The sequence below is a fragment of the Otolemur garnettii genome, unplaced genomic scaffold (genome assembly GCF_000181295.1).
Source record: "Otolemur garnettii isolate 467f Iridium unplaced genomic scaffold, OtoGar3 scaffold00007, whole genome shotgun sequence".
NCBI classification, from domain to species: domain Eukaryota; kingdom Metazoa; phylum Chordata; class Mammalia; order Primates; family Galagidae; genus Otolemur; species Otolemur garnettii.
In genome coordinates, this window is record NW_003852402.1 from 3,358,725 (window position 1) to 3,376,075 (window position 17,351).

Genomic DNA, 17,351 nt, shown 5'->3' on the forward strand with positions numbered 1-17,351 from the left:
GCGCCGGCCCCATATGCCAGAGGTGGCAGGTTCAAGACCCAGCCCTGGCCAAAAAAAAAAAAAAAAAAAAAAAAAAAAGAAAACCAGTTGAGCATGTACGTGTGGGTCTATTTCTAGACTTGCTATTCATTCATCTGTTTGTCTGTTTTCATATCAATATCATAGTGTCTGCCATGAAGTGAGAAGTGTAAAAAAAATACTGCACTATCTCGATACCGTGGCTGTATAATAGTCAGCTAATCTAAGTTCTCTGTGTTATTCTCGTTCAGAGTTGTTTTAGTAACTCTATGTCCTTTGCATTTCCAAATACCTTTTAGAATCAATTTCACAAATTCCACATATACACATCCTAAAATCTGGTACTGTTTTGAATCTGTAATTTTGGGAAGAACTGCCTGAGTCTTCTGATTCAAGAGCCTGATACAACCTGCCATTTAGTTAGTTCTCTTTAAATTTCTCTCAGCAACATGTTGTAGATTTCAGCGTACAGGTCTTGCAGATTTCATCCCTAATCATTTCACAATTTTGAAGCTTGATTACCTTTTAAGTGTTAAGCTAACCTTGTATTTCTGGAATAAACCCAACTCTTGGCATGTTTAAGATGCCTTTTTATTGTCTTCTGGCTTCCATTGTTTGGGTTCAGAAATTAGCTCTCAGTTGTTGCTTTTCTGAAGGTAATGTCTTTTCTTTTTTCCTCTCTTTTTAAGAGTATCTGTCTCTGTTTTTTTCCTACTAGGTCTAGATTTTTTTTTTTTTTGCAGAGACAGAGTCTCACTTTATCGCCCTCAGTAGAGTGCCCTCGCGTCACACAGCTCACAGCAACCTCCAACTCCTATGCTGATTAGGCAATTTTCCTGCCCCAGCCTCCTAAGCAGCTGGGACCACAGGCACCTGCCACAAGGCCCAGCTAGTTTTTTTGTTGCAGTTTGGCAGGGCTGGGTTTGAACCCGCCACCTTCGGTATATGGGGCCAGCACCCTCCTCACTGAGCCACAGGCGCCGCCCTCCATTTTTTTAAATCCAGTCTAGGTAGGGATGCTTGAAAAACCCTGCTTAGTTCTTTAGGATTCTTTCTCCAGTGCTGGAAAACTTTGGCCACTACCTCTTCTAGTCTTCTTTCTGACCCACTCTCCCCCTCTCCTTTCAGGATCCCAATTATTGTACAGGTACAGAGAATTCTTCACCATATTCTTCACCTTTGCATTTCTATCCTTTTGTTTCCTTGTGCTTTATTTTAGATACTTGTTTCTAATCTATCTTACAATTCACCAATTCTCTCTCCAGTTGTGTCTGTTCTGCTGTTACATGTATCCACAGAGTACACAGTTTCAGTTTTTGTATTTTTTAGCTTAATAATTTCTACTTGGTTATTTTTCAAATCAATGTCTTTTTAATCAATGTTATTTTTCAAATCAATGTCTATTTCTCAAATCAATGACAGAGTCTCACTATGTCACCCTTGGTGAAGTGCTGTGGCGTCACGGCTCACAGCAACCTCCAACTCCTGGGCTTAGGCGGTTCTCTTGCCTCAGCCTCCCCAGTAGCTGGGATTACAGGCGCCCGCTACAATGCCTGGCTATTTTTTTGTTGCAGTTGTGATTGTTGTTCAGCAGGCCCAGGCTGGGTTTCAACCTGCCAGCCTCCGTGTATGTGGCCAGTGCCCTAACCACTGAGCAACAGGTGCCAAGCCTCAATGTCTTTTTAAAAATGTGACTTTTAATGCCCTACCAAAACTCTCTATCTTATCTTTCATCTTCTTGAACACAGTAAGCAAGGTTATTTTAAAGTTTAAGTCTTGTAAGCCTAACACTTAGAGTCTGTTTCTACCATCTGTCATTCTGCTAGTTCACGAGTCCGTCTCCCTTCACATCCTCGGTTAGCTCAGTGAGTGTCCCCCCACACCACGGTCTCAATGCGCTCTGTAGTGCAGACTATAAAAGGCACATGTCACCAGAAACTGTGAAAAATGATGCAATTATCAGTGGAAAAAATTATCATTGTTCCAGGACCTTTAACATTCTTGTCAATAAAATATTAAAAACTCTCTCACTAGTTGTCAACGCACAGAGAAATAAAAATGATAGTAAAACTAGTATCTATTTAGTATGTCATACTAAATAAATGTAAAAGATTAGAAACACTGAGAATCAAAGTGTTTTCTGAAAATCTGTTTGATCAGTGCTTACTTCTTCTCAGTCTTAACTCATGACACAGAACGAGCCTCTTTTTTATGCCTGAGAAGACTGCCATGCTCGGTTTTAAGTCTGGGTCTCCTTCTAACATCTCACCCTTTGTTTTCAATCTTTGCGAGTTCCACCAAACCAAATGGGGTCAGGCTCGCAGTGCCAGGAGCCTGCTTTCTCATCCCTCAAGGTTCCTGCTGGGGAGCCGCCACCACGCTCCACAAGGAAGGCGGAATCACTGCCCGGAGGGCTCATCTGCTTTCCAGGCTTCAACTCTTCAGGGACTAAGCAGAGGCCACTGCAGGAACTAAATGTACAGTGCTCCTGGAATATAGGCCATTAGATGTGTGATTAGTGTTAATAATCACCTAAGATTTAAATTCTGCTAACCTATGTGGGTCAGAAGGAGTTTAACTTGAGCACTTAATGCCTTTAAGATCATAATCAGAAGGACTAAAATGGGCTCTAATGTTTCTTGAGTTTTATTCACTCTTTCCTCTCCCTCAACTTTGCTCCCTTAGTAAGAAGAAACTCTGCGTTTTAAAGACAACTGGGTACAAGTATGGAGCCGCAACCCGGGGTCACTGCCATACACTGTACATGCAGCCCTGGCTTCCCCTGCGCCCCCTGCTCCAGCTCTGACCACACCACAGGTCACTGCCGGGGTCCCGGGCCTCTTTCCTTCATGATAGCAGGGAGTTATGCCTGCTCTCCCTCTGCTGTCCCCAGCACCCAGGACAGTGCCCAGCGTGCAGCCGGTGCGTAGTAAATATCTGCTGAATAAATGAACAAACTCAGGAATAAACAGCGGACAATTCGTGCAAGTGGAGCAATGTAACTGCCATAGGGTGTCTGGTGGGCAAAGTTCTTGCATCTAGTTTGGGAAAGGAGCAAGAGAAGGCTTCAGGAAGGAGGTGACATTTGGTTAAGCCTTAAAGGGATCTCAAGCAGAGGGTGTCCCGCTCCCAGAGCTGGTAAGAGGCCCCAGGTACCATGGTGAGTGGGACAGCTGAGACTTCCTGCTCGCTGGGGTCTGCGGGGTCTTCTCAGGGAGAGCCATGTCCACCAAGCCACCACCCAAACAAACACAGAGCACCAAGTTGAAGGCACCGAGGAAAGGTGCCAGGCGTTACAAGCACTTGCCTCACAACTGTACAACCCAGGCGTCTGGGGAGGTTTCCCTAAGATGTGAACCGCAGACATCCAGGGTAGAGGTTACCAGGTCAGAGGGGGGGTGACAGGCAGGGTAAGAGAGTGTGCCCCTGACATCAGTGGAAGGAGCACAGTACAAGAGACGAACCAGTGTGGAAGGGATGTCAGCCCCTGGAGGGTCAGGGCCACGCTTCCTATTATCCACGGGAGCTGGTACCTATCTGATGGACAAGTGGACACCACGTGGGAGAATTAATAATAATAATAAGCAAGGAAACAAACCACGACCAAGTTCTCACTACCTGCCAGACAGCAATGTATGAAAAGTACCAGCATTCACCCCAGGTTTAGATGAGGCCAGTTGAGAAATCCACCTGAGTCGGAGGGCTGCTCAGAGGTGGGACAGGACTCAGAACCTTGTCCTACCTCTGCTGCCCCCACCCTGCTGGAGGCCAACCAGGAGGTGGTCACCTGCTTACCTGGTCCTTTGGCAATTTCACTACACGGGTGTAAATAGGATGGTGGTAGCTGTGTTAGGATTAACTGGTGCGTGGATGTGTTATACCAGAGCCTGGAATTTTGTCTTTTAATCTATTTTGAGTTCCTTTTATCTTTCAGAGACTTCACTCTCGAAGAGTCTGTTCCAGACCTGGTATCATCATGGGCACACATCTTTCTGAAATACCTTCTACGAATGATTTAATCTACTAAGAAAGCCCAGATCTGAATTCATTTGTTCCAAAAAGAGCAAGCTTCCCAGCTCGTGTGCTTTTATTACCGATCCCTGGGAGCTTCGAGGGACAGCCCTGATTCCCTGGCTATAGTTTTCCTTCTGGATCCCTGTTTCTCTTAAGTCTTGTACCTCGATTCGTATGAAAGATTATCAGCTGTCCTTGAACGTGGTTAAATATTCACCTTCCCTTAGACCTCTGACCTAGACACTAACAACTAACTTTATAGATTCATCTAAGCAAAGAGTATAGACCAGAAGAAAAAGTCAATAATTGCTGGTTTACAAAGTAAGAGAGAAACAGCACATCGGCCTCTTCTTCTATCGATATCCTGATAGACACTCTGCTCTTCACTCACAAGGCCTGGAGCTTTCAAGGACTTATGTTTGCTCCTAATTTAAAGCTTTCCACTTAAAGCTTCCTCTTGGAAGGGTCACCATCCACTGTCACCCTTAGCTGGTAGCCGCAGCCTTCCTCTCTGGGCTCAGCACACCGATCCTTTTGTCTGCACTTCTTAGAACCTTCCCTGGCAGTTGCAAACTGTGGTTTCCAGGCCACTGCAGTTTCCAGTCAGCAACCTGTACTCACCACTGTGATCAGTCCTCCTCCCCTCTCAGCATTTCTGCCCTACACGACTTCGGAGCGTCCACATGCTCATTCCTCCTTCTCTGGGTCTAGAATCCTCTCTGCTAATTTGGACAAAGATGCTACATTTCCACCCCCACGTTCTATAGTCATCACCGTCACACAAGCGCTCTTAACTCTGATAGGGTCAGCCTCTTCTCTCAGCTCCAAATGCATGCCAGTGCCCTGATACCACCCTCTCTGCGTGCCTCCTGTATTCTAAGCCTTTTAAGGATACCACCCTCCATCAAGCTCCCACATGTAACATTTGCACAGTTGAACTTGTTTCTGAAAAGCTGTTTGTCTCAGGGCCAGGTGAGGTGGCTCACACCTGTAATCCTAGCACTATGGGAGGCTGAGACCCCATCTCTAAAAATAGCCAGGTGTTGTGGTGGGCGCCTATAGTCCCAGCTACTGGGGAGGCTAAGGCAAGAGGATCACCTGAACCTAAGAGTTTGAGGCTGCTGTGAGCTCATGCCAAGGCACTCTACCAGGGTGACAAAGTGAGACTCTGTCTCAATAAAGAAAAGAAAAAGCTATTTGTCTCTTTCACAACTCCTTGCTGAATAGATGAATTAGGGTTGCTTTTATGATGTGAAAAGCTATAGCAATAGAATGTCTTCCTTTCAGGAAAATGGTCTCAACAAAGTGAGCTTTTCAAAGAATAGAAGAGGACAAAGGTTGGGTTCTGAACATTCTGCTGTGAGTCACCAGGAAGGCTGTGCAGAAACACCAAGCCAAGTCCCCGGGCCTATATCTGGTGACAGATTCTGTAACATTTTTCAAAGTGGAAAAAAAAAAAGTCAATTATAAAATACTGAGAGGAGCCAAATACGCCCCTCAGAAATTACAAAGTCCAAGGAAAATGTAACCAGATTGATCACCCTGTTTGTTTCTGTTATGAATAACTTTCACATACTAGGAGATGATTCCATTTAAAGCAAATTTCAAACTTCTCTGAGCAATTTTTCTTTAAACATCATTTGTGTGAATCCCATCCCCAACGTATAGATAGAAAAACAGAAATGAACTAAAATGAGATCGAGTCTACAATTTATCAAATTTATTTATAATCCCGGACAGAGGATAATACGTTCCCCGTGACATCTAGTCCTCGGCCCATTTGTCATTGTGTTGAATAAGGAAAACTGCCTGAATGTGCTTCTAAAAAATATTCCAGTAAAAAACACCCCACTTGACATATAATAGAACAAAACTTGTCGTAGGTCATCAAGATTTGAGTGTCATTTGGTTGTGTAGTGCTGTGTTTTACAAGCCATTCTGCTTAATTGTGAATATGCATTTAAATACTCATGGCAAGCTGACCACAAACTTTCTAGACAGTTTGAGAAAAGGACATACCCGCGTGCCAACCTCTGAATAATGAGGTCTCTTTCACTGAAGCTCGGCGAGTTGTCACTTCAGTGTGGTTATCACATAACCACAGACTTATTCGGTTACAAGTATATGGAAGAGAACTTGGGGCCTCACTCTTAAAAATGAAAAGAGAAAGAGAGGGAGGGACTACAACCTCCTGTTGACCTAACTGTAAGCGAATCTCAAGGCACTCGTGTGAAGTTTCCTAACCTTCGAAACAATTGTCATTCCGGGCTTGCTCTCCTCACTTTTTTTTTTTTTAAAAGACAGAGTCTCACTTTATCGCCCCCCGGTAGAGTGCTGTGCCGTCACAGCTCACAGCAACCTCCAGTTCTTGGCCTCCCGAGTAGCTGGGACTACAGACGCCCACTCCGGCTATTTTTTATTGCAGTTTGGCCGGGGCCAGGTTTGAACCTGCCACCCTTGGTATATGGGGCCAGTGCCCTCCTCACTGAGCCACAGGAGCCGCCCGCTCTCCTCACTCTTACTACTCAAGGTGATGCCCTTTCTGAGGTGTATGTGTGGCCTTTAAGTTAAAAGTATAAACAGAACAGAAGTCTTCGCTCCTCCTTACTTGAAAATCTCTTAAAATAGAGCAAAAGAAAGCAATAAAATGAGTGGGCACAGAAGGGGTGTCCATCGATGTTTCTGTGATTTCTCCCAGCGTATCTTACTTCCACAATTGGAGCACGAGCAGGAGCCCCCTCCGCATTGAATACGAGCACCCCCAGCTCAGAAAGGTTTAACTACATCCCTTTCCTACTCAAGTCAGTGGTGGGGTATTTGTAGCCATGATCTTGCAGAACGAAACAGCATTTTATTTAAATAGACCCTCAGACCATCTCATAAAACGTCTATTTAAAGCAAAATATACCCTGAACCTAGCGATAATTCCGGAGAGGATCACTTCAGCAACAGCTACCCCTTTCTCACACTGCTGCAATGGGAGCTACATATTGGCTATCTGGCAGGACGCCTGCCTGGTACTGACAGAAGAAGGGGTTCTCGCCTTGCTGGGGCCGAGGGAAGTGGCAGGATACCCAGGGGCAATCCTGTCAACATGGTAAGCCTGCTGCTGCCATCTAAGTTAGGGCCCCTGAGCCAGCTCCTGTTCACATTTGAGTACTGTGGTGACCATACAGGCCCACTAATAAATTTTTGTTGAATGAAATTCTGTAAATATCCCATGAATGTTTACAAATATGTATTCATCATATGGGTTAGCAGGGCGGACTTAAAGAAGACATACTCTCTGCCCTCAGCAAGGTAGACTCCTGGGGAAAACCCAGTCCGCCTTTCTTTTTGGATGGAGCCATGTTCGAACCCGCCACCTTTGGTATACAGGGCCGGCGCCCTACTCCTTTGAGCAACAGGTGCTACCCCCAGTCTGCCTTTCTAACAAGAAGCCATGGTGTAGGGCGGCACTCAGCCTTGGCATAGGGCAGTAGGGGTGCCGCAGAGTCCTGTCAGAGTCTAGGGAGAACTCACCAGCCCTGCACTCAGAGATCCCCTCCTCCTCAGGGTGAAGAGCGACCCTTGGCCTGGTCCAGATACTTTGGGATAAGAACAAATGCAACACGTACTGCCACCAAGGCCTGAGGTCATCGTCACATTCAAAACAAACACAAACCACTGGTGACAATTTTGTTCTTACTGGTAGAGAATCTTGTTTACCTATTCAAACATGAAGGAAGGGTTGCACGTATGGGGGAAAGACGGTGTGTTGCCTTCAGAAAATCATAAAAGGAAGCAAAACCAGATCTGTGAGGTAAGTGAGAAATGCAGGCAGCTGAGGGCACGTCCTCCCCCCTGAAGACACCTCCTGGGGCCGGCACAAGCTTTTCAGCCACCACTTTTGGGCTTTACAACCCTTCAGGGGGGTGAAACGAAGAGAAATTCCATTTTCTGATGAGAAAACAGCAGTTTAAAAAGGTGGACAAAGGTCTCCAGGCCAGGCAGCCCCTGGCTAAGGGGCTAGAATCCAAATCTCATGATTAATGACCTCACCCCTTTTCTACCAGACCACCCCGCTTTCCTGATAAAACCAAAATTTTCGGAAATGTTTTTTCTCCCCATATCTGGGCCTCAAAATAAATGCAACTCAACTACAAAGATAACCATAACAGGCCTGACCATTAACAAGGAGTAAGTTCTTCATTTTCTGAAGGGCGTAAACTTTCAAGACACCATAATGTCACTACTGCAAGATGCCAAGCAATTAACTATTTTAGAAGCAAAGGATGCACAGACCTCCAAATAATGAGCAAGTCAGAAGAGATTGCATCTATTAACCAAAGAACAGGCTGGAAAATTTGCACGCACAGAGTTCCTTTCCATAGGAAGCATGGTGCCCACAAGCAACTGAAGTACTTGGAAGATGAAACAAGTGCTTTGAAATCTGACCCACTGGAACATCTAAGGCTTTTCCTATTTGATTCTTACCTTAAAACCATCTTATTATAAAGTTGTAAATTTAAATTCTGTGCCTATGTTTCCCTTAACACGTGGCCTTAGAGGTGATCTAGCTTATTCGATGTAATTAATAAGGCTGAAATAACACATAAAGTCTATCCCACAAACAGAAACTACCCCTTTTTTAAAAGTGTCTATGGAAAATTTGAAAACTTGACTCTATCCAGAAATAAAAGCAGAGACCTGCAAATTCCAAGAAAGCAGAAATTAGATGGGCCACATCCCCTAACTGCAATGTACCAAATTAGTATGGTCACAGAACAAACATACTGGCTAACTGCAAGTTAAGACACTTACCCATATTAAAAATATACACACAGAGAACAAAAGAAGAAAATGGGGTATGTTTAAACATTTATTTATAATAAGGAAAGAAATATTTTAATTAGGTGTTTTTTAAAAAAACTATTTAAAGTATATTTATGACAAAAACACACATGCTTATGGACAGCGTGTAAGAGAAAGAACACTAGTCTCCAGGCACTAAAGAGTAAGGTGTCTGGCAAAGACGGTTCCCTCCTCCATTACCACAGTGAGGAATATCTTTAAGTTTCTATTATGGCATGAGAGTTAGTTTTATTAGCAGATCCACAGTTGTAGTGTTCAGTGCTGGGCACAGGAGACCAAAATATTTATAAAATGAATCTATTTTATATATGTGTGTATATATGTATATACATATACACACAGACATATAAATACACAGTGGGCTATTATATAGACATTTTAAATCATGAAGCAGAAACATATCTTATTCACACTGAAAGATTTCTCATAACCTGAACAGTCAATAAAGCAAGTTACAAATGATACGTAGAAGGAATGTTTTCTCTCTTCTCTCTCATTCTCTCACACACACACAATTTTTAAAATTCTATTTACAAGTTTGACAAAGGTGAGCTAGTCAAAAGACCGAGAGCATTTGATATCTCTTATTACATATGTTTATGATGTGGGAAAATAAAATAAAATTTTTTCTGCTGTCAATTCACATCCCTTTTGCTTCAAAGCTGCATAGGATTTGATCAGGCCCACGTCTTTGGTCTTTCCTGAATGGTGACCGCAAACGTCTGTATCATTTGGCCCATTTCTTGGGGCTATCCCTGCTCTGGAACTGACCTATCTCAGCAAGCCATCTGCATAAAATTAAAATTAAAATGAAGGCAGCTCAGAGACAGTATGCTGCCCTGCGCTAATCAATGTCTGTAACGTTATATTCTCAAGTTCTAAATTACACAAAACCAACCTGCCCTAAAGAAACGGTGGGGGGGGGGGGTGTGTTTCCTAGTGTAACCTACACACAATTCAGAACTTAAAAGTGAATCCATCCACTTTTATTCTACTTTACAAGCACCAAAAATGTATTTAGCATTACATCACAAAGTAGTAACTTCTGGAAATGTTAGTAATCAAACCCTCTATTTACCTGTGGTGACAACTTCTTGGTTCTGAGCTTGTCTTGCTAGAAGTCACTTCCCAGAGGAGGTAGGGCCCTTAGCTTCAGCCTTGGCAGAGAGAAGGTAAAGGAGGGAACGTTTACAACGTGTTCTCTGGATCCCCCCCAACTCTCCACCACCTTGGAAGAGGAAAGTCACCCTGACCAGGGTCCTTCCCAGGAAAACCTTTGTGCCCCTCCTCTCCTCCCCTCTCCTCTCCTCCCCTTCCCGGGCAGCCCTGGGAGAGGAGGGGGCCTCCCTGGTGCCCTTGTGACCATGGGCTTGGGAGGGGCAGGGGCCGGCTGGGGTCGAGGTGGGGCGTGCCTCCCCGAAAGTCCCACGGAGCCCAAGACATTTTACAGTTGTAAAGTTTCCTTAGAAAGAATCTTGATATTTGGAGCATACCGTCCCTCCTTTAAATTAAAAAGTGGCTCCTGTCCCCTGTTGCTCGAGGGTGGGCGTGGGGACTGACCCACCCTCCTGACGTCCACCTGCCACCCTCCGGCTTTACCCACCCCACGTAGACCGCCCACCCAGGGACTCAGTGGAGATGTGCGGGACAGGAGTGTCCCGAACTCCTGAGGGACATCGCGTGGCTTCTGCAGAGATGCCACCGACTCAGAGAAGCCGACCGGGGGTCGCCACACTGAGCTCGGGCACAGAGCGGGAACCGTTCCTCAGAGGTGCCCCGCAGTTTATAAAACTTAACACGCACGCCGAGTTTCTCCCATCCAACGGCAGCAGCCAGGGGCACCCACCCCAGGGTCGGTCTGTCGGGATCTTGGGTTACCGTGCCTCGGGGATCCCAGGAGATCTCGGAAGCGCCCTTCGAGCGAGTGACGCCCAACTTCGTCGCGCCAAGGAAAAGGCGCGCTTCGACGTCCCCACCCGTGGGCCTTCCTTCCCAGGGGACAACTGGAGGACCCTGAGTCGCTGCAGTCCCCGGCCCCGACCCCTGCGCAATTCCCACCCGCACCGACAGCGTGGACGCCGCGGTTCCAGGCAGGCCCCCGACGCTCGAAAGGAAGCCGCGCAGGAGGCAGCCGCTGAGTCTCGAGATCCCCTACACGAGTCCTCCGTGTGCGTCCTCGCCCCGCGCCCCCAGGTCACCAGCCTTGAGCTCCCCGGCCCCCAGGCTCCCGGTCCCGCGCATGCGCTGCCCAGGCCCTGCCCCTCCCCCGCCCGCCGTCCTCGGTCCCGGGACTCGGGAGGCCCAGCCCGCGGACCCCCGCGCGTGCCTGCCCGCTCCCAGGCACCTGGGGCCGCGGTCCGCCGCCTGCTGGTCCGTAGGGCGAGCGCGCCAGAGGAGGCGGCGTCGGGCAGGGCACTAGCGCCCGCCTCCGCCCCCACCGCCCGCTGCCCCCGCTGCGGGGCCGCCGAGTCCCTGGCCCATGCCTGGAGCCGCTTCCGCGCGCCCGTGCCAGCCGCGCCCCCGCGACACGCGCCGCCCCTCGGCCCGCCCCGGTTCGGCCGCGCGGACGGCTAGCACCGGTGACCGACCCGGAAGCCCCGCCCCCTCTTCCCGGGCGGGACACACCCCCCGGACGGCAGCGCCCGGTTGGCTGCTCGCGGGGGCGGGGGCGCGGCCGCCGCAACTCCCGAGCAGCTCTCGGCGATTCCCACTTCGCGTCCCGCTGCCGCTGCACCAGGAGGAAACTGAGGCCGGACGGCTGCTCAAGGTCACCCCGGCACGCTCGCCGCCTGGCATCCGTGCCCTTACAGCCCCGCGCACCTGGGGGCTGAATTCGAGGTGGGGGCGGGCGCGAGGCCGCAGCCCGGGTGGAGGTTCCCGCCCGGCGCCCGTGCCACGCTGGCGGAGCCCTTCCTCCGTCGCCGAGCCCAGCTCTGCGGGTCTGTACGCTAAGCTGGACTAGACCCGGGACCAAGGACTGGGTACCCTCGAGTCTCGGAAGTGCGTGGGATGGGGACGGCCAGAGAAGGACCTGCCCCTGTTACCTCACGCTGCAAAATAAGGAGAAAGGGAATGCGAGATGGGAGGACGCGTCAACAGGTGGCGGAGGTGCCAGGGCTGGGGGGCAGGGATGAGAAGGGTGAAGGGCAACCGGGACGGCGCGGGGAGGAGCCTCAGCGCCGAGCCCCCGCCCCCGCCCCCGCCTCCATTCCCCGACCCGAGAGCAGTGCCTGCCTCCCGCCCTGCGCTGGGCTGAGGGGCTGACTCTGCCCACGCAAGGCGCTGGGACTATGCCGGCGCTGGGGAGGTCGCGGCCGGTCAGCCGACGGCCAGGGGTAGGGGAGGGCGCCTCAAAGCAGCTTTGTTTGCGCCGGGACGCCAGAGCTTCCCGCGCGCACAGAACCCCGCGGGGCCGGCACAGCGCATCAGGACACCGGTCCTTTGGAACGAAACGTGTGCGGTGCCAAATCCCTCCCTGCCCTCTCGCTGCCTCTGTGCTGTTTGTGGCGGCGAGCACCCAGGAGGACCCACTCTGGAAAGCAAACGCAACTTCCAGCACAAATCCCTCTTTACGCAGGGGAACTGGAGGCCAGGTCTTGGCCCTTTTCACGAACTTCTCTTAAACTCATCCCTGTTGACCATCGCAATACTTGCGGTGAACTTTGCCCCACCCTCCAGACGCCCACTCACGTACAGGCAAGCCCAACTTTTATTACACACGCTGGCTGGCAATAACTAATATTTGCCTTGTCTCCAAGCTCACAAAGTGAGCCATGTGTATCGTATCCTGGTATCCCACAGGCCGTGCAGCGGCGGCGTTATGCGTTTATCCAGCTAGTGGCCATGTTGGGCTTGGTGGCATGGATCTAGCAGGTGGGAATGTTGACCGGCAACTATCCCAGCAGAGCTCATGGGCTTCCTCCTTATGAGGACACCCAGACTGAGACACATTCCCTGGCACACACCTCCCCCCCATCCCAGGCTCTTGGACCAAGTGTCCAAACAGGTGTGTCGGCTTCTTTTCCCAGATTCCCCACAGTGGTGTGTCAAATCCAGTGCAGCCAGGCAGTGGGGGAGACTGGCAAACACTTATGAACGAGGATAAAGGACACAGGGTCCAGCAGAGTACTTGTACACTCAGCACACACAGAAAACATTCTTCTACGGTTCTGGGGGCTCCCGAGGTTTCAAGGAGAGAAAATGTGTTTTTCATCCATGTGTCAAGAGATGTCACTTTGGATCAATGCTGTTGGCCAGCCTCCTGAAAAGGCAAGTCTCAGACTTTTCTCATGGGAGGACCCTGGCCAGAAACAACTCTGTATCTGCTGCCCTCAGGGGGCAGTGGGAGTTTTTGGGGGGGGAGGAGGGTCCACTTCAGATGAGAGAGATGAAGCAAACTTGTATTTGCGGTGAAGACCTCAGCACACAACCAACATGGGAGAAACTGCCACAAAGGGCACCCCCACCCCAGCTCCGGGAAGTCTCTCTCCTGGCCACATTCAGCGTGACTAGGGTGTGGGCAACACAACAGAAGCTACCACACAGTTATAGTAGGAATCTATAACTTTGGGGACTAGTCAGCACTCTTGAAACGCCTCTAAGCACCACCCGAATTCTCTTTGGAGCCTGAGTAAGTATTCAAGAGCACAGGGACCTTAGGTCACAGCTTCTGTCTTTTGGCTGATGCCATTGCAGTTCCCTTTTCACATTTTCTGACCTGGAAGATGCCCCGAGAGGCAGTGATTTCTGTGCTTGAATTACAGTAAGGCAACTGAAGCATAGAGGACCCAGCTGTGAGGTCACACGGACCAGGTGCAGAGCCCAGGAGGCAAGGCCGGTCTGGAGACCCCACAGCCAGCTGCCCTGCTCAGCCACTATTATGAGCAGCAACTTGCCAGGATGAAGCTCCTCCCTGAGTCTGGGGTCCAGCCAGAGTCTGTTTACCCTGCAGCTTAGGTAAGCCCTTTTCCAGGAACCACCTAAAGCCTCTCGGGGGTCACTGGCTTGCCCTTTGCTGATCTGCGGAGCCTCCTATCCATTTGAAATTTGTACTTCCGGGCTGTCATCAGCCAGGACAATGGCCTCTGAGCCCCTGGAAGCATGCTCTCAGGTCAGGTGGTCAAAGTCCACTGGGGCTAGGGACATGGGCTGAGAAAGCTCAGTGATAGCAAGTAGGGAGATGCTCAGTGGACAGAGGCTAGAGCTCGGTGAGGGCCAACTATGGGCATGAACTTGGCCGCCACCCTGGTGCTGACAGCAAAACTTCCTGAGCCTAGGTAACAAAGTACTGTCACAGTAAAACACAGAAGTCTCAACAGTCCAGCAAGCAGCTGTGTTTACCCTCATTTTATAGATGAGGAAACTAAGGGCCAACACTTGGCCCAGATCTCGAAGAGGGAGTGAGACCCCTCTCAGAGTCCAGGTCTATGCTGCCATTAGGACTTGCCCCTGGGCACCCCCGGGCTCAGCTGTCTGGCGCAAAAGCTGTGAACCGGCCTGATGCCTCAGTCTCTCTGGCAGGCCCTGGGGCCAGTCCTAACCCAACCACTCCAGGCGGGTGGCAACAGCATGTGCAGAAGCCTGTTGGCAGAGAAGGGGCCTACATTCAAGGGGAGACAGTGTAGGAATGGCACAAGATGGACAGAGTGGGCGTGGCCCTAGCCAGGCATAGCTCGTGGCCCTGTGGGGAGCCTAGTTTTTGTCCTAAGGACTAGCTATGGAGTGACTCTATCAAACTAGTAACAACTGATAAGTAAGGAGAGTTAACTGATGGCTGTCACTGGGTGGGGCGGGGGGAGGCTATGCACTCTAGGTCTGCAGGATCTGCTGCTGTCATAGACACTCTGCCCCTTTGATAATTAACCAGTCACTGGGCAAAGTTTACAGACAGGCTTTCCTACAGGCTCCAGTTCAACGTGGTCAGATGTCAAGTCTCTGTAGTTTGGGTGAAGGCCAAGGCGGCCAACCCACCAGCCGCACCCTCCCCTGTCCTCCTGGGAGACAGATGCCCTCCTTGTTGGCACATACTACTCCATCCTTGGATGGCTTAGGCTCCAGGGCTGGGACATGGTGACTTTCATCCAGTCCAGAGCATGGACTTGGAACCTCAGGACCCATGTGACCTGCGTGGGAGTCTCCCTGCAGAGCGGGATACGGGGACGGAGTTGGTTCATGAAAGACATTCTGCTTGGTATGGAGATGGGCTCGGGATGAAGTGACCCAAGTAGGGCCCAACCCTGAGCTGCAATGCAGCAGGTGGCCATGGGCAGGGTGCAGAGATGCAGCTGGGGCCTAGGTGCAGCCCACAAGCAATGCCAGTACTCACAAGAGCACACAGGGTGCTGCCTCGAGGGACACCCCATTTTCCCTCCCTCGTGAGTTTAGTAGGCAGAGCCTGGGACTTTGAGTCCAACTGAACTGATTGAAATCCTTGCTCTACTTTTACTCATGCCACAGCCTCAAGCAGATGACGCCTCCTCCTCCTGCATGCAGTGGAGTGGCAATGCCTGCCTTCCCATGGCCTGCCCTGAGAGGCCCATGGGTCAGTGGACAGGGCCCGAATGGTGGGGTCATATTTGGGACGTGGTGACCACTGGCCAGAGGGCTCTTCCAAGGGTCGCCTCCTCCAAGAAGCCTTATTGGTGACCTTCCCCCTGCCAAAGCTGCCCTCTGCACTGTACTGCAGTGACCTCCCAGACTGCGTGTAGCTGTTGTCTAAAGCAGCACTGTTTGTGCGAGGCCTCTGTCCCTGTCCTGTCATCATGCAAAACAGCTGGAACGGAGCCATCCCACCTCAGACGTGGCCCTGAGCCTGTGGTCTGCTCTTCACATGCTGTCCTCCCCAACCCTGTTATCTGCCTATCACCAAAGAGTCCTGCCAGTCAGTCAAGGAAATTTGAACTTGGGCCTCAAGAGCCCAAGAGAACGCCCCCAAGAGCCTGTTATCTGCCTATCACCAAAGAGTCCTGCCAGTCAGTCAAGGAAATTTGAACTTGGGCCTCAAGAGCCCAAGAGAACGCCCCCAAGAACCTGTTATCTGCCTATCACCAAAGAGTCCTACCAGTCAGTCAAGGAAATTTGAACTTGGGCCTCAAGAGCCCAAGAGAACGCCCCCAAGAGCCTCCAGAGGGCCGGGCCAGCCTCACTTAGCAATAGTATGGCTGAGCATTGGAGGTGGGCTAAGTCAGCACCCGGGGCCTTGGTTTTCACTAAATTAAGGAACTGGACTGTGGTCCTTGGTCCCCTGGAGGGACAGGCTTTGTCTGACAAAGTTTTCTTGGTCTGTAGCAAGTGCAAAAACTGACATGGTAGAAAATTGACAATAAAATTTCATTTAGTCGATTTAAGGAAATACCCTTTTTCTTTCCAAGACAATATCTTTTATGTTTTTTCGTTGTTGAAAATATCTCTTCTTAGAGAAAATGTCCTAGGTGAGGTGCCGCTGACCACTGACAGGGGTTGGTTTGTTGTGAGTTGGCAGAACTGAGGCATTGGCACCCGCAGGTCAGTCCCCAGAGTTATTTAAAATTGTGTTGTTCTGTAAAAGCCATGCCCCCCAGCACACTCTGTTTCCTGATAAGCACAGCGTGGTCCCTGGCGCTTCCAGTCTTGTCATGCCCAGCTCTCTCCTCCAGTTTTGTTTGTGACATTCAAGTCAGCATGTTGGCTTACGTTGAGACTTGTAACACAGAATACAAAATTCTGCGTGAGGGCCTGATTTTGATCTTTGACAAAGTGGGCGGCTGCCTTGGGAGCCTGCAAGAGTTACGCCCACATGGGCCTTGGCTCACATGCCACTGGGCACCCTCCCAGGGGGCCAAGCCTGGGGAAGAGCTTCCCTCTGCCTGGGAGCCTCAAGGTGTGCAGAGGAGGAGGCTGGTGGGAAGGAGGGACGGAAAGCTTTATTCCACATGGCTGTAAGGGGAACAAGTGTTTGGCAGGTGGTGGTGGCAGGGGGCAGGTGGATGTGGGCCCAGCACTCTGGCAGGCGGGGGTCTTGGGTGGTGAGTGGAGGACTGTAAACCTATATTTCTCTTCTCTAGGTAGAAGCATTAGATTAAATCAAAGCATTTTGGCAAGTATCTATGCCAAGCTGAATTTCAAAAACAAAACCAAGAATTTATTCAGTGGGCTTTGGGTAGGTGTCACCGACTAAGCTGGTCCTTGCCAAATGTGACACCTGTTTCCCTGCCCAGCTGACATCCTATCAGAGAGCAAGGTGGCTCGTGGCACTAATAGAATTGCCAGGATGTTTTCTCAGCAGCCCCTGCTCCCTGACTCCCCAGGACCTCGGGTGCACTGCAGGCTGGGCTGCCATCTACCCTGCCTGGCTTAACTGCTGTCCACCCAGGGCTGTGTGCCCTGGCTGCCTCCCCACCCCACCGGGCTAGGAGCCTGCCCTCACTGCCCCTCCTGCTTGGGGCATAACTCCGTCTCCCATGTACCTCATTCTCTCTCCTCACGCC

At 50.2% G+C, this 17,351-nt stretch overlaps 1 protein-coding gene and 1 long non-coding RNA gene across 10 annotated transcripts in view; one reads left to right on the top strand and one right to left on the bottom strand.

Moving 5' to 3' along the window:
- PPARA (peroxisome proliferator activated receptor alpha) overlaps window positions 1-11,773 on the bottom strand; it is a 43,490-nt gene extending 31,717 nt beyond the window's left edge. The window contains exons 1-2 of one of the 7 annotated variants that reach the window (XM_023509258.1): window positions 11,707-11,773; window positions 9,965-10,043 (exon numbers count right to left, since the gene is read on the bottom strand). Coding sequence is in view for 1 of the 7 variants with exons in the window: in XM_023509257.1 (XP_023365025.1) it covers window positions 7,555-7,671 (117 nt within the window). In the remaining 6 variants the exon portion in view is untranslated. The other 6 variants (XM_012801234.2, XM_012801233.2, XM_012801232.2 and 3 more) reach the window with 6 other exon arrangements.
- A 538-nt stretch (window positions 11,774-12,311) lies between these two features.
- On the top strand, window positions 12,312-16,227 carry LOC111723007. Of its 3 annotated transcripts, none has more exons than XR_002771621.1 (2): window positions 12,312-15,076; window positions 15,343-16,227. It is a non-coding gene; the product is annotated as an uncharacterized LOC111723007 (long non-coding RNA). The 3 variants fall into 3 exon arrangements; XR_002771619.1 differs by having other exon boundaries at window positions 12,312-13,842; window positions 14,789-16,227; XR_002771620.1 differs by having other exon boundaries at window positions 12,312-13,842.
- The last annotated feature ends 1,124 nt before the right edge of the window (window positions 16,228-17,351 follow it).